At 40.2% G+C, this 20135-nt stretch overlaps 1 protein-coding gene across 1 annotated transcript in view; it reads left to right on the plus strand.

Annotated features, from left to right (window-relative positions):
- The window catches only part of THSD7B (thrombospondin type 1 domain containing 7B), a 788242-nt gene that overhangs the window by 260571 nt on the left and 507536 nt on the right, over window positions 1-20135 (plus strand). Inside the window, exon 5 of the mRNA XM_077956542.1 lies at window positions 13442-13597. Within this exon, the coding sequence (XP_077812668.1) occupies window positions 13442-13597 (156 nt within the window). The remainder of the gene's footprint in view (window positions 1-13441; window positions 13598-20135) is intronic.

Here is a 20135-nt window from a genome sequence, read left to right on the forward strand (position 1 = left end):
GGGACAATTTGACTTCTTCTTTTCCTAACTGAATACCCTTGATTTCTTTCTCTTGCCTGATTGCCCTAGCCAGAACTTCCAACACCATGTTGAATAGTAGTGGTGAGAGAGGGCATCCCTGTCTTGTGCCAGTTTTCAAAGGGAATGCTTCCAGTTTTTGCCCATTCAGTATGATATTGGCTGTGGGTTTATCATAAATAGCTCTTATGATTTTGAGATACGTTCCATCAATACCGAATTTCTTGAGCGTTTTTAGCATGAAGGGCTGTTGAATTTTGTCAAAAGCCTTTTCTGCATCTATTGAGATAATCATGTGGTTCTTGTCTTTGGTTCTGTTTATATGCTGGATTATGTTTATTGATTTGCGTATGTTGAACCAGCCTTGCATCCCAGGGATGAAGCCCACTTGATCATGGTGGATAAGCTTTTTGATGTGCTGCTGGATCTAGTTTGCCAGCATTTTATTGAGGATTTTTGCATCGATGTTCATCAGGGATATTGGTCTAAAATTCTCTTTTTTTGTTGTGTCTCTGCCAGGCTTTGGTATCAGGATGATGTTGGCCTCATAAAATGAGTTAGGGAGGATTCCCTCTTTTTCTGTTGATTGGAATAGTTTCAGAAGGAATGGTACCAGCTCCTCCTTGTACCTCTGGTAGAATTCAGCTGTGAATCCATCTGGTCCTGGACTTTTTTTGGTTGGTAGGCTATTAATTATTGCCTCAGAGACACAGAGGTCTTACTTGGACCTTGTCTGCTTTTTTTTTCGTCCCTTATAAAGAGGTTTAAGCTTTAGAGTTTGTGACAATGTTTTTGGAGAAGAGTGTTATTTTTAGAGAATGTGGATTTCTCCTTCTTGCTATCATTATTACAGATTTCCATTCAGATACTTTAGGTCAGGGTACCTACCTTCTGAAGGGACACAAATGAAGGTTTGTCTTGTTTGATTCACACCGTGGGCTAAAAGGGCACTTTGTGACCAGGACTGAAGTCTGCGAGACTGCGAGACCTAGCTCTGATTTTTCTCACCTCTTTCTTACCAGATCTTCCTCTTCCTTTTCTCTCCTCTCAGACATTCTTATCTTAACCATGATTTTGTATTTTTTTAAACATCCTTCTCCCTTCAAATTCTTGATCATTTGCCTTAGGGACATTTTACTGTCGCCTCTGGCCTTTCTTAATTGATAAGAAGAATTTATGCTACTTACGTTATAGTGACATTAGGTGCTTGATATGGTTTGGTTGTGTCCCCACCCAAATTTTATCTTGAATTGTAGTTCCCATAATCTCCAAATGTCATGGGAGGGAGCTGGTGGGAGGTAATTGAACCATGGAGGTTGTTATCTCCATGCTGTTCTCATGATAGTTAGTGAGTTATCATGAGATCTCATGGTTTTATAAGGGGCTTTTCCCTCTCTTTGCTCTTCATTTCTCATTGCTGCTGCCACGTGAAGGATGTGTTTGCTTCCCTTTCCACCATGATTATAAGTTTCTTGAGGCCTCCCCAGCCCTGCAAATCTGTGAGTCAATTAAACCTCTTTCTTTTATAAAGTAATTAGCACTACTTGGGACCTAGTGAATACCATGAGCCTTCCTGTACTCTGTACCTGGAAAAGCTGCGGACACTCAGGTATTTCTTCATAGCAGTATGAGAATGGACTAATACAAAAAACTGCTACTGCAGAGAGTGGCGCACTGCTGTAAAGACACCTGAAAATGTGGAGGTGACTTTAGAAGAGGTTGGAACAGGTTTGGAGGGCTCAGAATAAGATAGGAATATGTGAGAAAGTTTGGAACTTCCTAGAGGCTTGGAGGGCTCATAAGACAGGAAAATGTAGGAAAGTTTGGAACTTTCTAGAGACTTGTTGAATGGCTTTGACCAAAATGCTAATAGTGATATGGACAATAAAGTCCAGGCTGAGGTGGCATCAGATGGAGATGAAGAGCTTGTTGGGAACTGGAGCAAAGGTCACTCGTGCTATGCAAAGGGACTGGTGGGATTTTGCCCCTGCCCTAGAGATTTGTGGAAGTTTGAACTTGAGAGAGATGATTTAGGCTATCTAGCAGAAGAAATTTGCAGCAAAGTGCTCAAGAGAAAGCAGAGCATAACAGTTTGAAAAACTTGCAGCATGATGATGCTATTGAAAAGAAAACCCCATTTTGGGGTAAGAAATTCAAGCTAGCTGCAGAAATTTGTATAAGTAAAAATGAGCCAAATGTTAGTCACCAAGACAATAGGGAAAATGTCTTCAGGGCATGTCAGAGACATTTGTGGCAGCCCCTCCCATCACAGGCCTGGAGACCTGGGAAGGAAAAATGATTTTATAGGCTGGGTCCAGGGCACCCCTGCTCTATGCAGCCTCAAATGTGGTGCCCTGCATCCCAGCTGCTTCAGCTCCAGTCATGGCTAAAAGGGGCCAATGTACAACTTAGGCTGTTGCTTCAGAGGGTGGAAACTCCAAGCGTCGGTGGCTTATATGTGATATTGGGCCTTTTGGTGCACAGAAGTCAAGAATAAAGGTTTGGGAACCTCCACTTAGATTTCAGAGGATATATGAAAATACCTTGATGTCCAGGCAGAAGTTTTCTGCAGGGGTAAAACCCTCATGGAGAACTTCTGCTAAGGCAGTGTGGAAGGGAAATATGGGGTTGGAGCTCCCATACAGAGTCCACACCAGGGCACTGCCTAGTAGAGCTGTGAGCAGAGGGCCACCATTCTCCAGATCCCAGAATGATAGATCCACCAACAGCTTGCACTACTTGGGACCTAGTGAATGCCATGAGCCTTCCTGTACTCTGTACCTGGAAAAGCTGCGGACACTCAATGCCACCCTGTGAAGGCAGCCAGGAGGCAGGCTATACTCTGCAAAGTCACAGGGGTGGAGTTGCCCAAGGCCATGGGAGCCCACCTCTTGCATCAGCATGACCTGGACATGAGACGTGGAGTCAAAGGAGATCATTCTGGAGCTTTAAGATTTGACTGTCTCTGTGGATTTCAGACTTGCATGGGGCCTGTAGCCCCTTCATTTTGGCCAATTTTTCCCATTTGGAATGGGTGTATTTATCCAATGCCTATATCCCCATGGTATCTAGGAAGTAACTAACTTGCTTTTGGTTTTACAGGCTTATAGGTGGAAGGGACATGACTTGTCTCAAATGAGACTTTGGATTTTGACTTTTGGGTTAATGCTGGAACGAGTTAAGACTCTGAGGAACTTTTGGGAAGGCATGATTGCATTTTGAAATGTGAAGACATGGCTGGGTGCAGTGGCTCACACCTGTAATCCCAGCACTTCGGGAGGCCGAGGTGGGCAGATCACCTGAGGTCAGGAGTTCGAGACCAACCTGACTAACATGGAGAAAACACTTTCTCTAGTAAAAATACAAAATTAACCAGGTGTGGTGGTGCATGCCTGTAATCCCAGCTACTCTGGAGGCTGAGGCAGGAGAATCATTTGAACCCAGGAGGCAGAGGTTGTGGTGAACTGAGATGGCATCACTGCACTGCAGCCTGGGCAACAAAAGTGAAACTCCATCTCAAAAAATAAATAAATAAATAAAAGAAAGAAAAGAAAAAAAAGAAAGAAATGTGAAGACATGAGATTTGGGAGGGGCCGGGGCAGAATGATATGGTTTGGCTGTGTTCCCACCCAAATCTTATCTTGAATTTTATTTCCCATAGTTTCCACATGTGGGAGGGACTAGGTGGGAGGTAATTGAGATCATGCTGTTCTCATGACAGTAAGTGAGTTCTCATGAGATCTGATGTTTTTATAAGGGCTTCCCCCCTACACTCTGCGCTTCTCCTTGTTGCTGCCATGTGAATAAGGACATGTTTTCTTCCCCTTCTTCTATGATTGTAAGTTTCCTGAGACTTCCCCAGCCCTGAAGAACTGTGAGTTAATTATAACTCTTTTCTTTATAAATTACCCAGTCTTGGGTATTTCTGCACGGCAGCATGGGAATGGATTAATACAGGGCTTAATGAGGGGGTTCCTTCTAAGAGATGCTTTGTTAGATGATTTTGTCTTTGTACATCATAGAGTGTACTTACACAAATCTAGATGGGATAGTCCACTCACAATTAGGCTATATGGTATGGCCTAATGCTCACAGGCTACAAACATGTACTGCATGTTACTGTGCTGAATACTGTAGGCAATTATAACACGGTGGTAAAGTATTTGTATATCTAAACATAGAAAAGATACCATAAAAATACAGTGTAAAAGATTAAAACCTGGCACATCTGTGTAGGGCGCTTACATGAATTGGGCTCATAGGAGTCAAAGTTGCTCTGGGTGAATCAGTGAGTGAGTCCAGAGTGAGTGTGAAGGGCTAGGATGTTACTATGCTCTACTGTAGACTTTGTAAACACTGTACACTTATCCTACACTGAATTTATTTTTAAAACTCCTTTTTTCAATAATAAATTAGTCTCAGCTTAACTTTTGTACTTCATAAACTTCTCAATTTTTTAAAACTTTTAACTATTTTGTTATTACACTTAGCTTAAACGAAAAACACAATTGTTCAACTGCACAACAATATTTTCTTTCATCTTATCCTTTCTGTAAGCTTTTTTCCATTTTTAACTTTTTTATTTTTCGTTTTATACTTTTACACTTTTTAGTTAAAAACTAAGACACAAACACACACAATTAGCCTAGGCCTACATAGGGTAAGGATCATCAGTATCACTGTCTTCCACCTCTGCATCCTGTCCAACTGGAAGATCTTTAGGGGCAGTAACATACATGGATCTGCTATCTCCTTTGTTAACAATGCACATGTACCCTAGAACTTAAAGTATAAAGTATAAAAAACAACAACAAAAACAAACAAACAAAAATGCCTTCTTCTGGAATACCTCCTGAAGGACCTGCCTGAGGCTGTTTTACAGTAGGAGTACACTCTAACAATATAAAGTGTAGTACAATAAATGTACAAACCAGTAATACTATTATTTATTATCAAGTATTATATATTGTACATAATTGTATGTGCTGTACTTTTATATGACTAGCAGCACCACAGGTTTGTTTATACAGCATCACCACAAATGTAAATAATGCATTGCACTATAACATTAGGATGACTATGATGTCCTTAGGCAACAGGTATTTTTCAGGTCCATTATAATCTTATGGGACCACAGTTGTCTGTGCAATCTGTCCTTGAGGTGAAGTGTCGTTATGTGGCACATGACTGTATTTGTAGCTAGTGGAGGGTGACCTTTGCACCCAGTTGCCACCCCTTCCCCCAAAAACCATTCAAAGCTACTGTAATGGTTTTTTTTTTTTTTTTTTTTTTGGTTATTCTTTGCCCTTCAAGCAAAACTTGAAGAGGAGGGGTGCTTATAGTGAACTCTTCAAATGTTTTTAGGAATGGTCCTACAACTAAATATTAAAGTGAAAATAGTCAATATAAATACATTTCATCCCCTCTCTCAAGCCTTTGGAAATAATCTTAAGTACCTTTTAGAATTACCACAAAAATACTCACCTAGCTTCTTTTACTTTAACAACACTTACCTTTCCTAAGGTTTAGCTTGTAATGGTGACATTTTTAAACCTTTTTTTTTCTATTTTATCTCACTTCAAATATTTTTTGGAAGCAGTCAAAATGGTCACTTATTTTTTTCCTAGTTAATTATTACTACAACAGCCTGCTTTTCTATTATAATTTTTCTTGCAAATACAAAATCATTGTATAGTGTAGTATTAAAGGATATGGACATTTAAGAAGCCTGGAGTTTGTCACTTGTTAGCCTTGTAATTTGAGGCAAATAACTTACCTTCAGTTATCTCATCTGTAAAATGGAAATGAAAATTGTACGCACCTGAGTGATTGTGGTGAGTAAATGAGAAATCACATTAAAGCCATTAGCATAGCACCAAGAGCCAAGTGGGTTGTCAATGCCTATTAGCCATTAATACCAACATTAGTCAGTTAAATAGGCATTTGTGATCATTCCTGGGAAGACTGGCTTTCATTTAACTGTTGTCATAGTTTCTTTGGAAAAGAAAATGAATTATAAGTTACAAAGCACTGGGTCTAAAGAGGACTCTTGGACCTTTTGAAACCTGCCCTTCCCTCACACTGCATATTTCTGCCCTTGAAATCTCTGGAGATAACTCTTTCATTTTACCTGCCTCTCGGCCTTTTTACTTTTTCTCTTTTTCTGACCACTCCCCCATCTCTCACTTACTTCCTTTCTCTTCTGTGTCATCAATAATGGTATTCTCACTTCATGAACTGTATAAGATGTCCTTTAGATCAGCTCTCGTTCTATCTTCTCCATGCCCTTCTTTTATCTGTGAGCCAAAAGTCTGAGAAATAATCAGAAAATAAGTTTCAAAAGGGTGACAGAGGAGAGAACATATGATAATAGAACAGATGAATATATGGCTGAAGGCTACTTTATTTTTTCCTTAATTATGTAATTGGTGGCTACTGACTTTGATTTCTTTCTAAAATTATATGTGTACCTCACTTGTTTTGCCTTTATTTTTCTCCTGAAGAGTGTTTTTCTATCTTTGCGTACGGTGCTGTTACTCTTTATCATTAGGAAAATCACTGGTTGATATTCATTTTCTAATTGGCTATATGAAATGAATGAAATTCAGAAAACTTTTTGACATGTGGCCAAATTTTACATAATTATTTCTAATTGCAGGAATTATTTTTAGATATTAAATCTGCTGTACATATACACACATCTTCCTGCCAAATTGTATTGCATGGTACTTTGCCAAGAGAGTCACAATATGGCTAAAATTAAGCTTTATTAGGTATAATAGGATAAGATGTGATTTAATTCTTTAAGCTGCCTATAAGTGCTAGGAGACAATTTTATTCTGTTTACTAAGTTAAAAGACTGATTCATTACTTTGCAAATCCCCGTGGCAACAGTCAACTGAAACAATGCATGATGCTTCTTGAAGGAAAATAGCTTTATGGTTAAAATTGTAAAATTATTTATCTTTCACCTTCCACCATTTGACTCCTTCAGTCTGTAGAAGAGGCCTATTTATTTTAGCAGTAGGTGGATGGAGTTTCTGCCAAGTCAGCGTACTCCCTAAATGAATATATCAGGGGCAATATTGTTTCTCAAAAATCATTTAGAAAGTAGCATTTTTACATAAGTGGGCTATTTCATTAGTTTCAAATTAAATTTGAGCAATTGCTGATGCTTTTCTGGTTGTTTCTGGAAAAGCCCATGGAATTAGGGAGTTCTGAGTCTTTGAGTGAGAATTTCCTTTGAGGTTTACGGTGCCTTCATTTGATTTGGAAAACGGAAATTACTATAACTTCTTTGACTTCTTTGAGGAGGTTGTTGTTATATTCTGGAAATCAAGATCATATTTAAAATTAACTGAAGATAGAATGTTTTATTTGTAAGGTTACTTAGGTACCCCTAAAGTAGAAAGCAAGCAAAATAATTTAGGTTTTGGGGGTTCTTAGAAAATAACAGTACCTTTATTTTCTTTTCATCTCTACTTTCTTAAAAATGCTGGGGAAAAAATTAGTACCTTGTGACGAATTCCTCTACCATCTGTAAGATACTTCTTTTTGTCCTAAAGGAAAGATGAACTCCGGTATGCCTTGGCAGAATTACTTCCAACACTTTCTGAATTTTGAAAGACTGACTTGATTTTTCATTCAGTAATAGATATATTTAAAAACAAGAAAGCGCCAATGACTCTTTATAGTACTTCTTTTTACTTTAAGCAAATATAACTTCTTGGATTTAAATTAAAGGGGGATACATGCCTATTAATTATAATTAAATACTATTATGCAATTCTATTTAAATTTCTTTTTGAGGAGTTTAAATGCACTGAAATTTAAATCTTACAAAATGGCTATCAATAGGGGTGGGAAAATGTATACTCATTGATTCTTTAGCATCTTATTTTTGGGTTAATTCAAATTAGTTTGGAGTAGAGTTTGATTTAATTTCAAAGAATGATACTCATTTATCTTTACAATGGCAGTTACATACTAATGATCACAACAGGCATTTTCCTCTTAATTACAATTCATTTTGAATGAATTTGTATGCTCATCTGAATTCACCATGTCATTAACGAAAATCGTGAACTTTGTTCATTTCTAGAATTAAGAACAGTTTTTTTTTTCTTAACATTAAACATATCCCCTACCCAGCATATTTTTCCTTCTGTTAATTAACATTCTGTTCATGGAGGAATTCATTATTTAAGGTGACTTTGCAATCATTAGTAGCAGACTTTAACATTTCTTATGAGGCAGATCAATTTAATAATTTCATATTGCAAATGAAAAATTCCAGGTTAGACACCAAAATATTCAAAATATTAATGACTACTGCATATGTGCAATCACTTACAATACTATAATATTTTCCTTAGCATTTAGAAAGATGCTGCTAGGCAGTGATCCAGATTTGTCTGAGTTACATGTTATTTTGACTCTCTTAACATTTTGTGACCATGAAGAGTCTCTGTGGGGATTAACATTGCTGCCTACCAGGCCTAAATAGCCTACAAGACCTTGGATAATTGCTTATCTAGTCTGGCAGTTGGTCAACGCAGGAATGGCAGAAGGCTCCAAGGTGACATGGTCTAAGAGGCAGCTGGAGGAAGTGGGAGAGCACAGACCTGCTCCTAGGGGCTTATTGCATTAAGAGAAGACAGAGCTAATTAATAGAAATACATTTGTTTCAGGTAGTAGTTTCAGAGAAAGGAGCGCAGGTGAATAGAAAAGCAGCAGTTCTTACTACAAATGTCATGGCTGGAGTTTGGCCAAAGAGAACCGAAGACTCAGAGTAAATTGCATAGATCGCCCAACTTTAGGTGACCCAGGAAATGCCTTCACCCCGCCCACTTCCTGAGATAAATTCATTTCAACATGAACAGCCACAAATTTTTAAAAAGTGTGATTGTCATTTGAACTGGAGCAAATTTTGTTCTCACTGCCTCCTTGATGGGGACCATTTGGGAAAAGACTGGAGTTTTACAGTAGCAATGAAGGAGGGGAAGGATTTGGATTTTATTTAACGGTATAAAGGGTTTAAAGTGTTAAATTTATTTAAAGAGTCTTGGATCTGTTGTGTCACTTGTTGCCTCCAGTTCTGGTCACTGTGATTCATAAACAAAATATCCTTAGTAGAAATGATCACATCTGCACTGTCTGAGGTTTTCATTCTATGGAAGGAAAACCAAGAAGGATAGACAGAGATGAGCTGGCCACTTGGGTAGAGGCTTAGCTCTTGCCTTGCTCTGTGCTTGCTGAATGAACTTGGAGAAACCACCCAGTCTTCGGAGCTTAGTTTTCAGTAAAATTGATGAATTGAATTAAATCAGCTCTAAAGCTCCCTCTAGCTCCAAAAGTCCTATTGACTGTTGGAGCATAGAAATATCCTGTTTACTCTTCTCTGGAAGATGTGACTTGCTAAGTGGTCTGAAGCTGGTGAGTTCTTTGTGACTTACTCATGATTTATTTCTAGAACAAATTTAGCCTGGGGTGGGCACAGTGGGTCTGTGATAGAGACAGGCTGACCCAAGCACATTGATTCAGTGTCTAAATGAAGCATCTTAGACTTGTCACCAGACACTGGAATAATTTATTGATATGGATTAAGATTCACTGTCCATCAAAACAGCAGGTGCTGAAGAGACGTGACTACTTTGACAAATGGTCTCTCTCCTACCCCTGGTCCTCCAATATGTCACTTAGTAGTCCCCAGAGGAATCCTTCGCTGTTCTTTTCCAGCAAACCATGTCCTTCTCTAATTTCAAATCTGAGAGTACCATTAGTTCTAATGTTCAATAGTCAACTAATTGACAGTTAAGTATTTATCAAAGGGGACTCTGGGGACTTAACCTCACAACCCCCATAATCTTCAACAGGCCTCCAAAAATAAGCCACATAAGCATAATATCTGTGTAGACACCGTGTCCTTGACAAACGCAGCTTCAGAACATATTTCCCAGGCTTTTTTCAGCTGCACTGCCAACCATAAGCCCTTCCTGCACAGACATGCTGGGAACTTCAGATACACTGTAGTGCTTGCCTACTGTGTGCCTGAGAGTTGCTCCGGTTGATTGAGTACTTTCAACTGCAAGGCCCTACATCAAGTATAGAGGTTGTGGCAGCAGCTGTCAGCTGGATCTTGGGGCTGAGGGGCTTCGAGTATCTTCTTAATAATGAGAGAGACAGCCATGGCAAGGAAAAGAGGGCAGTAATACAGCTTTCCAGTCTTACTAGGATTCGTGGACCCATATACAATTACTATCAGTTCTTGCTGTAATATGGACTCCATGAAGACAGAAACCTGGTATGTTTTACTCACCATTGTGGCTTCAGCACCTAACACAGTGTTAACAAATGGTGTGATGTAGGTCCACTGTGCACTGGTTACCAACTTGTCTGAGACCAGTGGGAGAGAATACATTCATATGCAACAAGTTATATGAAGCAGATTTATTACTCACAGATAGGCAGCAAGGGACAACAGATGCCTACGATTCATTGTGAGCTGGTGCCCCACGGTACAGAAAGCTGCCCAGGGTGGATGGGGTCTCCACTGTGCATACCCCACTTGTACTGCAGATGAGGGACCCTGAAAAGTGGCCCATCTTGAGTTTTATCTTGGGGGAAGCCTGACATGCTGGGCTAAAAATGTTGAAGGACATCTTGTTCTTATGGGGGACTGGAGCATAGCCGGGGCTGTTTTGGCTAGCTTCCCCCTTATCTCTGAATATTGCGGTTTCAGCTCATTCTACAGTTGTATTTGGAAGCTACACACAACAAAGAGGGAAAACTGCATCAGTCCAAGGCCACTCGAGAAGTGTCCTATACATGGCAGATGCTTAATATAGGTTGAATGACAAATGCCAAGGTCATATGGAGCTGTGATTAAGAAGATAAACTCAGACCCAGATGCCTGGATCCCAATCCCAGGTCCACTGCTCACTAGCTGGGAATGTGAATAAGTAAACATTTCTGTGCCTCAGTTTCCTTATTTTAAAACTAGAGATAATAACAACATATATCTCAAAGGGAAGTTAGGCAGACTAAATGAATTAATGTTGATAAGCAGGTTATAACTAGTGCCTGGCATGCATTATAAATGCTTATTAAACATCAGCTTACACGGCCCACTTTCTTTTCCATCATTACTAAGGTTTCGTTTAGGAACTAAAGTTTGAGTTTATGAGAACACATGCTAACATGTATGAGACCAGATTTAAATACACGTCTGCATTAAGCCATCCAGCTATGCAGCTTTCTACTTATACAATGCTCTGGCATATCTCTTTCATCAACTCTGTTAATATACTGCTTGATTTACCCTTTTAGACTGAGAGCTCCTTGTAACCAGAGACCACTCAAGAGTGCCTGATTTAGATGAATGCTCAGTGTTTTGAAATGAATGCATGATTTACTCAATGAATGACTGTCTTGTGTGTGTCTTGATTTCCTCAACCCTGGGGCGGAATCACAAACCCCTTCCCCATCTCTTGGGTTCCCCTTTACCCATGGTTCATCAGTCTCATCTGTGCATCCCCGGTTCCGGTCACTCCATCTTCTCATCCTATTGTTCCCATTTTAAGCACAACCTTTGTTTGATTGCCACCTCTCCTCAGTCTCCCTGGACAATCCGTTTACATTCCCCTAATACCTATTCTCTCTTCCTTTCTCTGTCCCCTCCACGTGGCTTGCAAACTGTAACATTTACATTGACAATCTTGCTTTGCACTTGCCCTTTAAGTCATATCAAATCCTTTTGGTAAACTGGAAAAGAATTAATTGCAAATAAAACATTATTATTATTTTCTTTCACAGCTTCTCTTTTCCTTTTACCCTCATAAGCAGCTCAGGCTGCCTCATTGTTCATTAGAAATACTTTTTCCCCATGGGTTGCAACTATGTCATGACAGTATTTTTTTATTTTGCTGCTATTTTGGTGTTCGAAGTTCTGCTGGTCAGTGCTGCAACTTATTTTCACTCTGACCAGATTTGACTCTTACACATGTGTTAAGGGTAAGACAGAAAATAGATGGTGTGATTTACAACTCACTCCTCTCACCTCAGTGTCCACCTTGGAGGCATTTCTGGTCTTCTCAACTGAATGGAAATGACATATCAGAAATATTTAGACAATAGTACAAACTAGTGTAAAGTAACATTTTTGGAACTTTAATCATTTGCTAAAAGAAACTCTAGATTGCTTCAAAGCCTTCCTAGTTTAGGGTCTCTCTATGCAAGAATAATTACTTAATGCATCTGTCTGTTCCTTTAGAGTGTCATCTCCAAGTATTACTATCCTAGCTCCTATAAAATTACAATCTTCACAACGGTTAGGATCTTGTTTTCTCCTTCTTCTGTGTATTCTCATGGTGCCTAGAAAGAGTCTCCTGGCCAGGCATGGTGGCTCACATGTATAATCTCAGCACTTTGGGAGGCTGATGGAGGCAGATTGCTTGAGCCCAGGAGTTTCAGAACAGCCTAGGGAACATAGGGAGACCTTCTCTCCACAAAAAGCAATAGAAAAAATTAGCCGAGCGTAGTGGCATGCACCAGTGGTCCCAGCTACTCAGGAGGTTGAGGTGGGAAGATCGATTAAGTTGATGCTACAGTGAGCTATGATGGTACCACTGCACTCCAGCCTGGGTGACGGGGTGAGACCCTGTCTCAAAAAATAAATTAATTAATTAAATTAAAAAGAGCAAAAATATAAAAGAAAAAAAAATAAAGTATCTGCATACAGAGGACACATAGTGAACACTTGATGGAGAGATGGTTGCTGCAACCTGAAGTGACCTCCATGTAGCCCCACTCTGGGTGCTGGGTGCAGGTGCACACCCGGAGGAGTTGGAAGCTACTAGTCCTTTTCCAAGGGGACACTTGGGCCTCTGTGTAGCCTCACAAATGAAACTGATTTCCAAGGGCCAGTTCTGCAGTCACAGATTCTGAATTTTCTTCTTATCCTAAGAACCATTTTTCTTGTGTGTCTTCGCCAGCTCCCTCACTCAGGGGAGTCACAGCAGTAGATTGGTTATGCTAAACACTCTACCTCAGGGCTTCGATCTGGATTTTTTTCACAGTGACCCAGTCATTTATATAGTTGAGATAGACTCGTCTTGAAACTTCACAAAGCCGTTTAATTTTTTAAAAAGTCATAACTCTAGATAATTTGTATCTATGATATTTCCAGTTCTCTCTTTGATTCCCAGGGAATACCTTGCAAAGCAGGAATTTCAAGTGCATGCACTTTGCCACTGTCTTCTTTGCCTTTTCTCAACCAAAATACTAATCACGTGAGCTAAACAACACAATATGTTCTTTTTAGATATAAAGTTCTATTTGCAAGGCAGGCATGCAAATAAAGGCAGAAACAATGCTAAGGATGTCCAGAAAATGTGACATGGTCCGTTATCTTTTTGTCCCTCAGTCTCTAGACCTGTGGAAAAGACATTATGTGCGGGACCCGCCCCGTTGCCCTCTCAGCTCTGCAATAACCCTTGCTCTACGGACTGCATAGTATCTTCCTGGTCAGCCTGGGGCTTGTGCATCCATGAAAACTGCCATGATCCTCAGGGGAAAAAAGGTGAGTCCCTTGTTTACATGCGCTTCATTTACTGCCAGTGTACAAACATTTATTCCGGTAGCTAAGTCACTGATTAAGCCTGCTTAAGACAATATTTGTTTGCAAAATTTAGATAACCAGCTCAAGCCTGACGGTATTCAGTTTTAGGGAGGCACTGAGACATTTCTGTGGAGTACAAAATCTGACCTTGATTGACCTTCAGTTAGACTCACAGTTGACTACTACTCTATTTGGTATAACTTCATCTTTTGTTTTGTTTTGTTTTGTTTTCCAAGGTGAAGTCTTGCTCTGTCACCCAGGCTGGAGTGCAATGGCATGATCTTGGCTCACTGCAACCTCTGTCTCCTGGGTTCAAACAATTCTCCTGCCTCAGCCTACTGAGTAGTTGGGATATTACAGGTGCCTGTCACCACACTCTGCTAATTTTTGTATTTTTAGTAGAGATGGGATTTCACCATGTTTGCCAGACTGGTCTTGAACTCCTGACCTCGTGATCTGCCCATCTCAGTCTCCCAAAGTGCTGGGATTACAGGCATAAGATACCATGCCTGGCCACTTCATGTTTTGTTTATATGTAATGGTTATATGGGGGAAATTAGACATGATTTCCACACTCACATTTTCTCATCTATGCATTTCTTTTTAGATTTCCACATTTAACATTCGATGTTATATTTTAGATTTTTGCAAGGGTCATTATGTATATTGTTTAGTTTCTGATACTGATCTTGAGCTTGAGGAAAAATCTTCAACTTTTATATTCCTGTTTAATTTTGTAGGCCTCTGTGGTCTAGTTTTCTTCAGTTTGTAATCAAAATACACATCTTCATCTTCAAAAGTTCATTCCTAGTGATATCTTGTTTTCTCTTTCATTGACCCTTTAGTTTCTCTTGATACTGTGTTCCCTTAAATGACAGTACTAAAAAGAAATATTTCCTTTATCAAGAGAAATGAGATCCAAGGATATTTCAGAAATTAGGTTCTAGTTATTACATGCAAAGCAAGAATCCGTGGCCAAACACTTGATGGTAGCATGCTTGTGTTCCTAGAACCCTGCTCACTGCTTACTGCTCCATTCACATGAAAACCCACATTTCAGTAATTCCTAGAGTGCTCATATACACACATGTGTACGCCCAGACTCACTTACCCCTGTTCCTGGGCTTTTCCTTTCATTCTGACTCTTGTTCTAAGGTAGCAAGGAAGATGTGCATTGGCTTTCAGGCAGGAAGAAGCTAACTTTCATTCTTTTGTCAAACCATAGAAATCTGGATCTCAATGAAGCCTGGAGGGGGCCTTGGGCAATTCTCTTATTTGACGTGTAACCAGAATGTCCCCCATGCCTCTGCAGCTTGTGTACACAAATAAATTTCCTTTTATACTAATACCTATAGCTTGCAGTCTTATGATCTACATGTATATAGTCAGTTGCATGCAGTCGTATGAGATTCCTCAGGGTGATTTACATATTTTTAGAACAGTCATCTTATGTTTAGCCTGTGCTGCTCCTGTTTAAGTCACTGTCCAGAAAATCATGTGAGGTTGGACCAAGGTTCCCCCAGTCACTGTGGCTGTAGCATCACTTTGCTACATGAAGTGCTGCCTTCATCTGCTTTCAAAGCTGTAGAACCACATCAGACCAAGTAGATCTGGGAGACTCTTGGTTGTATTACTTGGGAGACTAATGGTTATAGGTGACAGAAACCCAACTGATACCAACTTAAGTCAAAAGAAGAGACTGTTTGAGCTCATGTAGCTGAAATGAGAAGAGAGGATAGGGCTGCATCCAAGAGTATAAACAGGCCAATGGGTCTCCGTCTTGTTTTCTGATTCTTTCTTTACCTTTACAATTCTCTCTCTCTCCATCTCTTGTGTCTGCTTTTCTCTATTCAATTTAAGGTAGTACATACAGCAAAATAAATGTCTTCTCCATTGGTCCCAGGAATTGAATCTCTGTAGCTGTTTTATGTCATGTCCTCATTCCTGAACCAACTACTCTGACTGGAGGATGTGGGGTTTATATGTTCAAATCCTGGACGTGTGGCCACTACTGGGATCAGGAGAGGAACAGTTTCCTTCAAACTTCACAGATGGAGAATGGAGAGATGTGACTCCCTCAGAAAAAAGTGAGGTACTGCAGGCAGGTAGAAGCAGTTCTGAGGGTCAGATTTTATAGGTGTTTATTAAATAGATGTTTACTAAATGCTTTCTCCCCTTCGTTCTGGGCCATGGATTCTCTATGGCAATTCAGAGAATGGCCCTCCCTCCCTCCCTCCTTCTTTTCTTTTCTTTTCTTTCCCTTTTTTTCCTTTCCTTTCCTTTCCTTTCCTTTCCTTTCCTTTCCTTTCCTTTCCTTTCCTTTCCTTTCCTTTCCTTTCCTTTCCTTTCCTTTCCTTTCCTTTCCTTTCCTTTCCTTTCCTTTCCTTTCCTTTCCTTTCCTTTCCTTTCCTTTCCTTTCCTTTCCTTTCCTTTCCTTTCCTTTCCTTTCCTTTCCTTTCCTTTCCTTTCCTTTCCTTTCCTTTCCTTTCCTTTCCTTTCCTTTCCTTTCCTTTCCTTTCCTTTCCTTTCCTTTCCTTTCCTTTCCTTTCCTTTCCTTTCCTTTCCTTTCCTTTCCTTTCCTTTCCTTTCCTTTCCTTTCCTTTCCTTTCCTTTCCTTTCCTTTCCTTTCCTTTCCTTTCCTTTCCTTTCCTTTCCTTTCCTTTCCTTTCCTTTCCTTTCCTTTCCTTTCCTTTCCTTTCCTTTCCTTTCTTTCTCACGCTTGTTGCCCAGGCTGGAGTGCAGTGGCACGATCTTGGCTCACTGCAACCTCTGCCTCCTGGGTTCAAGCAGTTCTTCTGCCTCAGCCTCCCAAGTAGCTGGGATTGCAGGCATGCACCACCATGTTTGGCTAATTTTTGTGTTTTTAGCAGAGATGGTGTTTCTCCGTGTTGATCAGGCTGGTTGCCCTAATTGTGTGTTGCATTTTTTTTTGTCACTTGAGCTCAAATTTTCACAAAACTCCTGTTAAAAACTGGCTCCTTGAACTTTCAGTTTTATTTTTCCAGATAATTCAGAACTGGCCCGTGGAACTTCAGACCCCCTGCCTTGGCCCCATTCCACAAAGTAACATTTTTGCCACATTTTTATCCCCATTGGCCCCTATTCCTCTGTAGTAAAAGCCAACCTGTGCAGATATACCCTGGTCCATCTTTCATAAGACACCACTTGCTATAGGTTGAATTGTGTTCCCCCAAAAAGACGTGTTCAAATCCCAACCCCTGGTACATATGAATAGGATGTTATTTGGAAATAGGATTATTTCAGAAGTAATGAAGTTAAGATTAACTCATACTAGATTAAGGTAGGCTCTATTCCAGTGACTGGTGTTCTTGCAAGAAGAGGAAAATTTGGGCACAGTGACATACCCAGAGAGGAGAGTGCCATGTGAGGACATTGAGACATAGAAGACAAAAGGAGAGGCCACATGAAAATGGAGGCAGACATTGGGAGTAATGTGTTCCAAGCCAAGGAGCACCACGGAGAGCCACAACCCCCAGAAGCTAGGAGATAGGCATGGCAGGGATTCTTCTGTAAAGCCTCTAGAGGGAGCATGTGAAGCATGGCCCTGCTGACACCTTGATTTCAGACTTCCAGCCTGCAGGACTGTGAGATGATACATTTCTGTTGATTTAAGTTGCCCAATTTCCAGTACTTAGTTATGGCAGCTCTAGAAACTAATACACTGCCCAACTTTGGATCAGCATTTAGGCTCAACGAGGATACAGCACTGCACAAAATGACTACACCAAAGTGTCAAGAAGTAAGGTAATTTGTCTAAAGTCCTGCGGTGATTTAATGATGGCCATGCTGGCTCTAAAGATCTGGTTTCCTGTCTCTGGAGTCCAATGTCCCTCCAAACCCTAAGATTCCTTAGTTGTTTTTCTCCATAGGCCTAAAGAAGTTTGGATCAAAGTACAAGCTCAGTTCTGAAAAGAGAAGCCATCTGCCCATCATGCACCACGTTAGTCAGTCTGAGCCATTACTCCTCAGAGCAAATCACTGAGTGGATGCAGGAGACGAGGTGTGGGGCGTGGGATGTATCTAGTGTCAGTACGTCATCATTGGAAGAAGTGGGAAAAGAGACTGCAGTTGTGGGAGGGAGGGAGGTTGTGCTGAGAGTAGCTTAAGAGCACCAGATAACTAGAGGTGGGGAGTGTTTTGCCCCAATCAATATTTTTTTTCAAAGGGAGACTCAGTCTTTGCAAAGGGCTGAAGGAGAGGATGGAGGCAGTAGAACCTCTCACCTGAAGGTGGTACTGTCCCCGCAGCCTCCTGCAGAGTTTAGGGACATGTTAGGATTGGTGAGAATTAGCCATTTGTTAACAGACTCCATACTGTGGCTGAATGGCTGTCCCCTGAACTGTAGTCACTGACGGGAGGGACGGTAAGCCCTGATGATTGTTATTCAGGTCTAGGAGTTTGCTATTTTATAAATGCTTCCCTAGAGCAGAGAGAATTTTGGTTTGTAAGGTCTTGCTGAAGCCTGCCAGGACCACCTGCCTATATTCCCTCTTGGGAAGAATAAAGAATTGAGTTTTCCCTCTAGGGAAATGATTCTGTTCCTTCAAGGTATCCAAGCTTGTTATGATGACAGCAAGTAGTCTTGTTATTTCTACTGACTTGTATGTATTAGGTCTGAGATCCCCCTCAGTCTTGGTTTCTGTCCCATGATTCTACTGTGAGTTCTGCCAGGATCACTGACTGGTACAAACTAAAGATACTTTAGAATTCTACAGAAGCTGGGGTACACGGGCTAATGCATTAAACATTGCAAAACTCGGGGATATAAGCGGGAGTGTTTAGCTTCACATTTGAATTCCCTACTCTAAAATGCAGTGATTCCACTAGCAGAAATCTAGGACATTTATACCTTCCTAGATATTTCATACTCTTAAAAAATACACACACACACCCAGAAAGATGGACTATTTAAGAGAAAAGCAAGCAAACGACAGCCAAAAAAAAAAAAAAAAAGAAAGAAAGAAAAAGAAAGAAAGAATGTGGAAAGTAGGAGAGAATACCATTTTTCTCCTGTCTAGGCTTTCCCAGTCATTGTGTTATTGCTCTGGTACATTTCCTTCATTCACATTAAGAAAAAAAGAAGAAAAGAATGGGAAAGTAGGAAATGTTTTATTACCAAATAGAAGAAATTAGTTGCTATAGAAATTATCTTTACATAACTTTTATTCTTAATCAGAAATCCTACCATTAGGAATCGAAGACTTGTGGCTGTCGGCTATTCAGAGTACATTAGAAAATCAGCTGATGTTCACAGCCTTCACACCCTTCCATGGTGTCATGACAGGCAGACAAGAGAACCTTGATCGGCAGGTTGGTGCTTGTCAAGTGAAGCTAGGATGCCTTTCAGAGGAATTTAAATTAGGTCAGGTTTTATCATTTATTGCTTTCTCTTTGATATACTCCCAGAGTGTTATAATTAGAGATACAGGGAAGAGAATTAGCCTGAAACACTCATAGACAAACTCTACACATAGATATGAAGCATTTTTAAAATTTTTTCTTGACATATAGACACACATTTATATGACATCCTTGTCCCTTTCAGATATATACTAGAAAGGCAGAATCGCCCACTGAAGTTGTTCTAAAGAGGAATTTGCTGGAGGCTCCCTATAGGGTGTCACAACAGCCAGCTGCTTACATGGCAGGACTTCAGGGATTCCTTCCCTCAATGAGAGCATCCAAGTCCTTAAAAATTCCCAAAGGACAAGATATTTTGAAACCGAGAAGCCATGACTGTTTTTTGAAGACAGTCTTTTATGCTCTTAAACAAATTCGATAACATGCTAAAGTTGGAAAATGCTGACATGTTTTAGATCTTACATAACAAAAATGGGGGACATTTCCATTTTCCATCTTTGCCTGCTAGATAGGCTTTCCATTGAATGCGAAGTCTATGAAATCATTTTGCTTTCTCATAGATAGTATATGCTAAGAGACAGTTTTTTTTTTTTGTTTTTTTTTTTCTGTGTCTATGTGTTTGGGGTAGGTCGGGGGGTTCTTTTAACTTCTCATTCTAAGCTTTGGGAGTTCTCATGCTGACATCACCTTATCAATATGTCTTCTTAGTTTCTGTATTTACACCAGGCTGTAGACTAATAATGATGCTATGAAATACTACCCCTGCAGGAGAGTGGTTGATTTCTAAAGGGTTAGGATGGAAGCTTCAATCTGCTCAGATTCTTTCACTCAGAGTTGTTACCCAAAGTTCAGGGCTACCAGAGAGGAAGAGCAAATGGAGTACTTAAGACAGAATAAGCTTTTGTCCTGTTTGTTTAATCTGCTGGACTTTCTTTTTTATTATTTTTATTTTATTTTATTATTTACTTATTTATTTTCTGAGACAGAGTCTCACTCTGTCACCCAGACTGGAGTGCAGTGGCGCGATCTCGACTGACTGCAACCTCCACCTCCCGGGATCAAGCAATTCTGCCTCAGCCTCCCGAGTAGCTGGGACTACAGGCATGTGCCACCCTGC

The sequence above is a fragment of the Macaca mulatta genome, chromosome 12, assembly GCF_049350105.2.
Source record: "Macaca mulatta isolate MMU2019108-1 chromosome 12, T2T-MMU8v2.0, whole genome shotgun sequence".
Lineage (NCBI taxonomy): Eukaryota > Metazoa > Chordata > Mammalia > Primates > Cercopithecidae > Macaca > Macaca mulatta.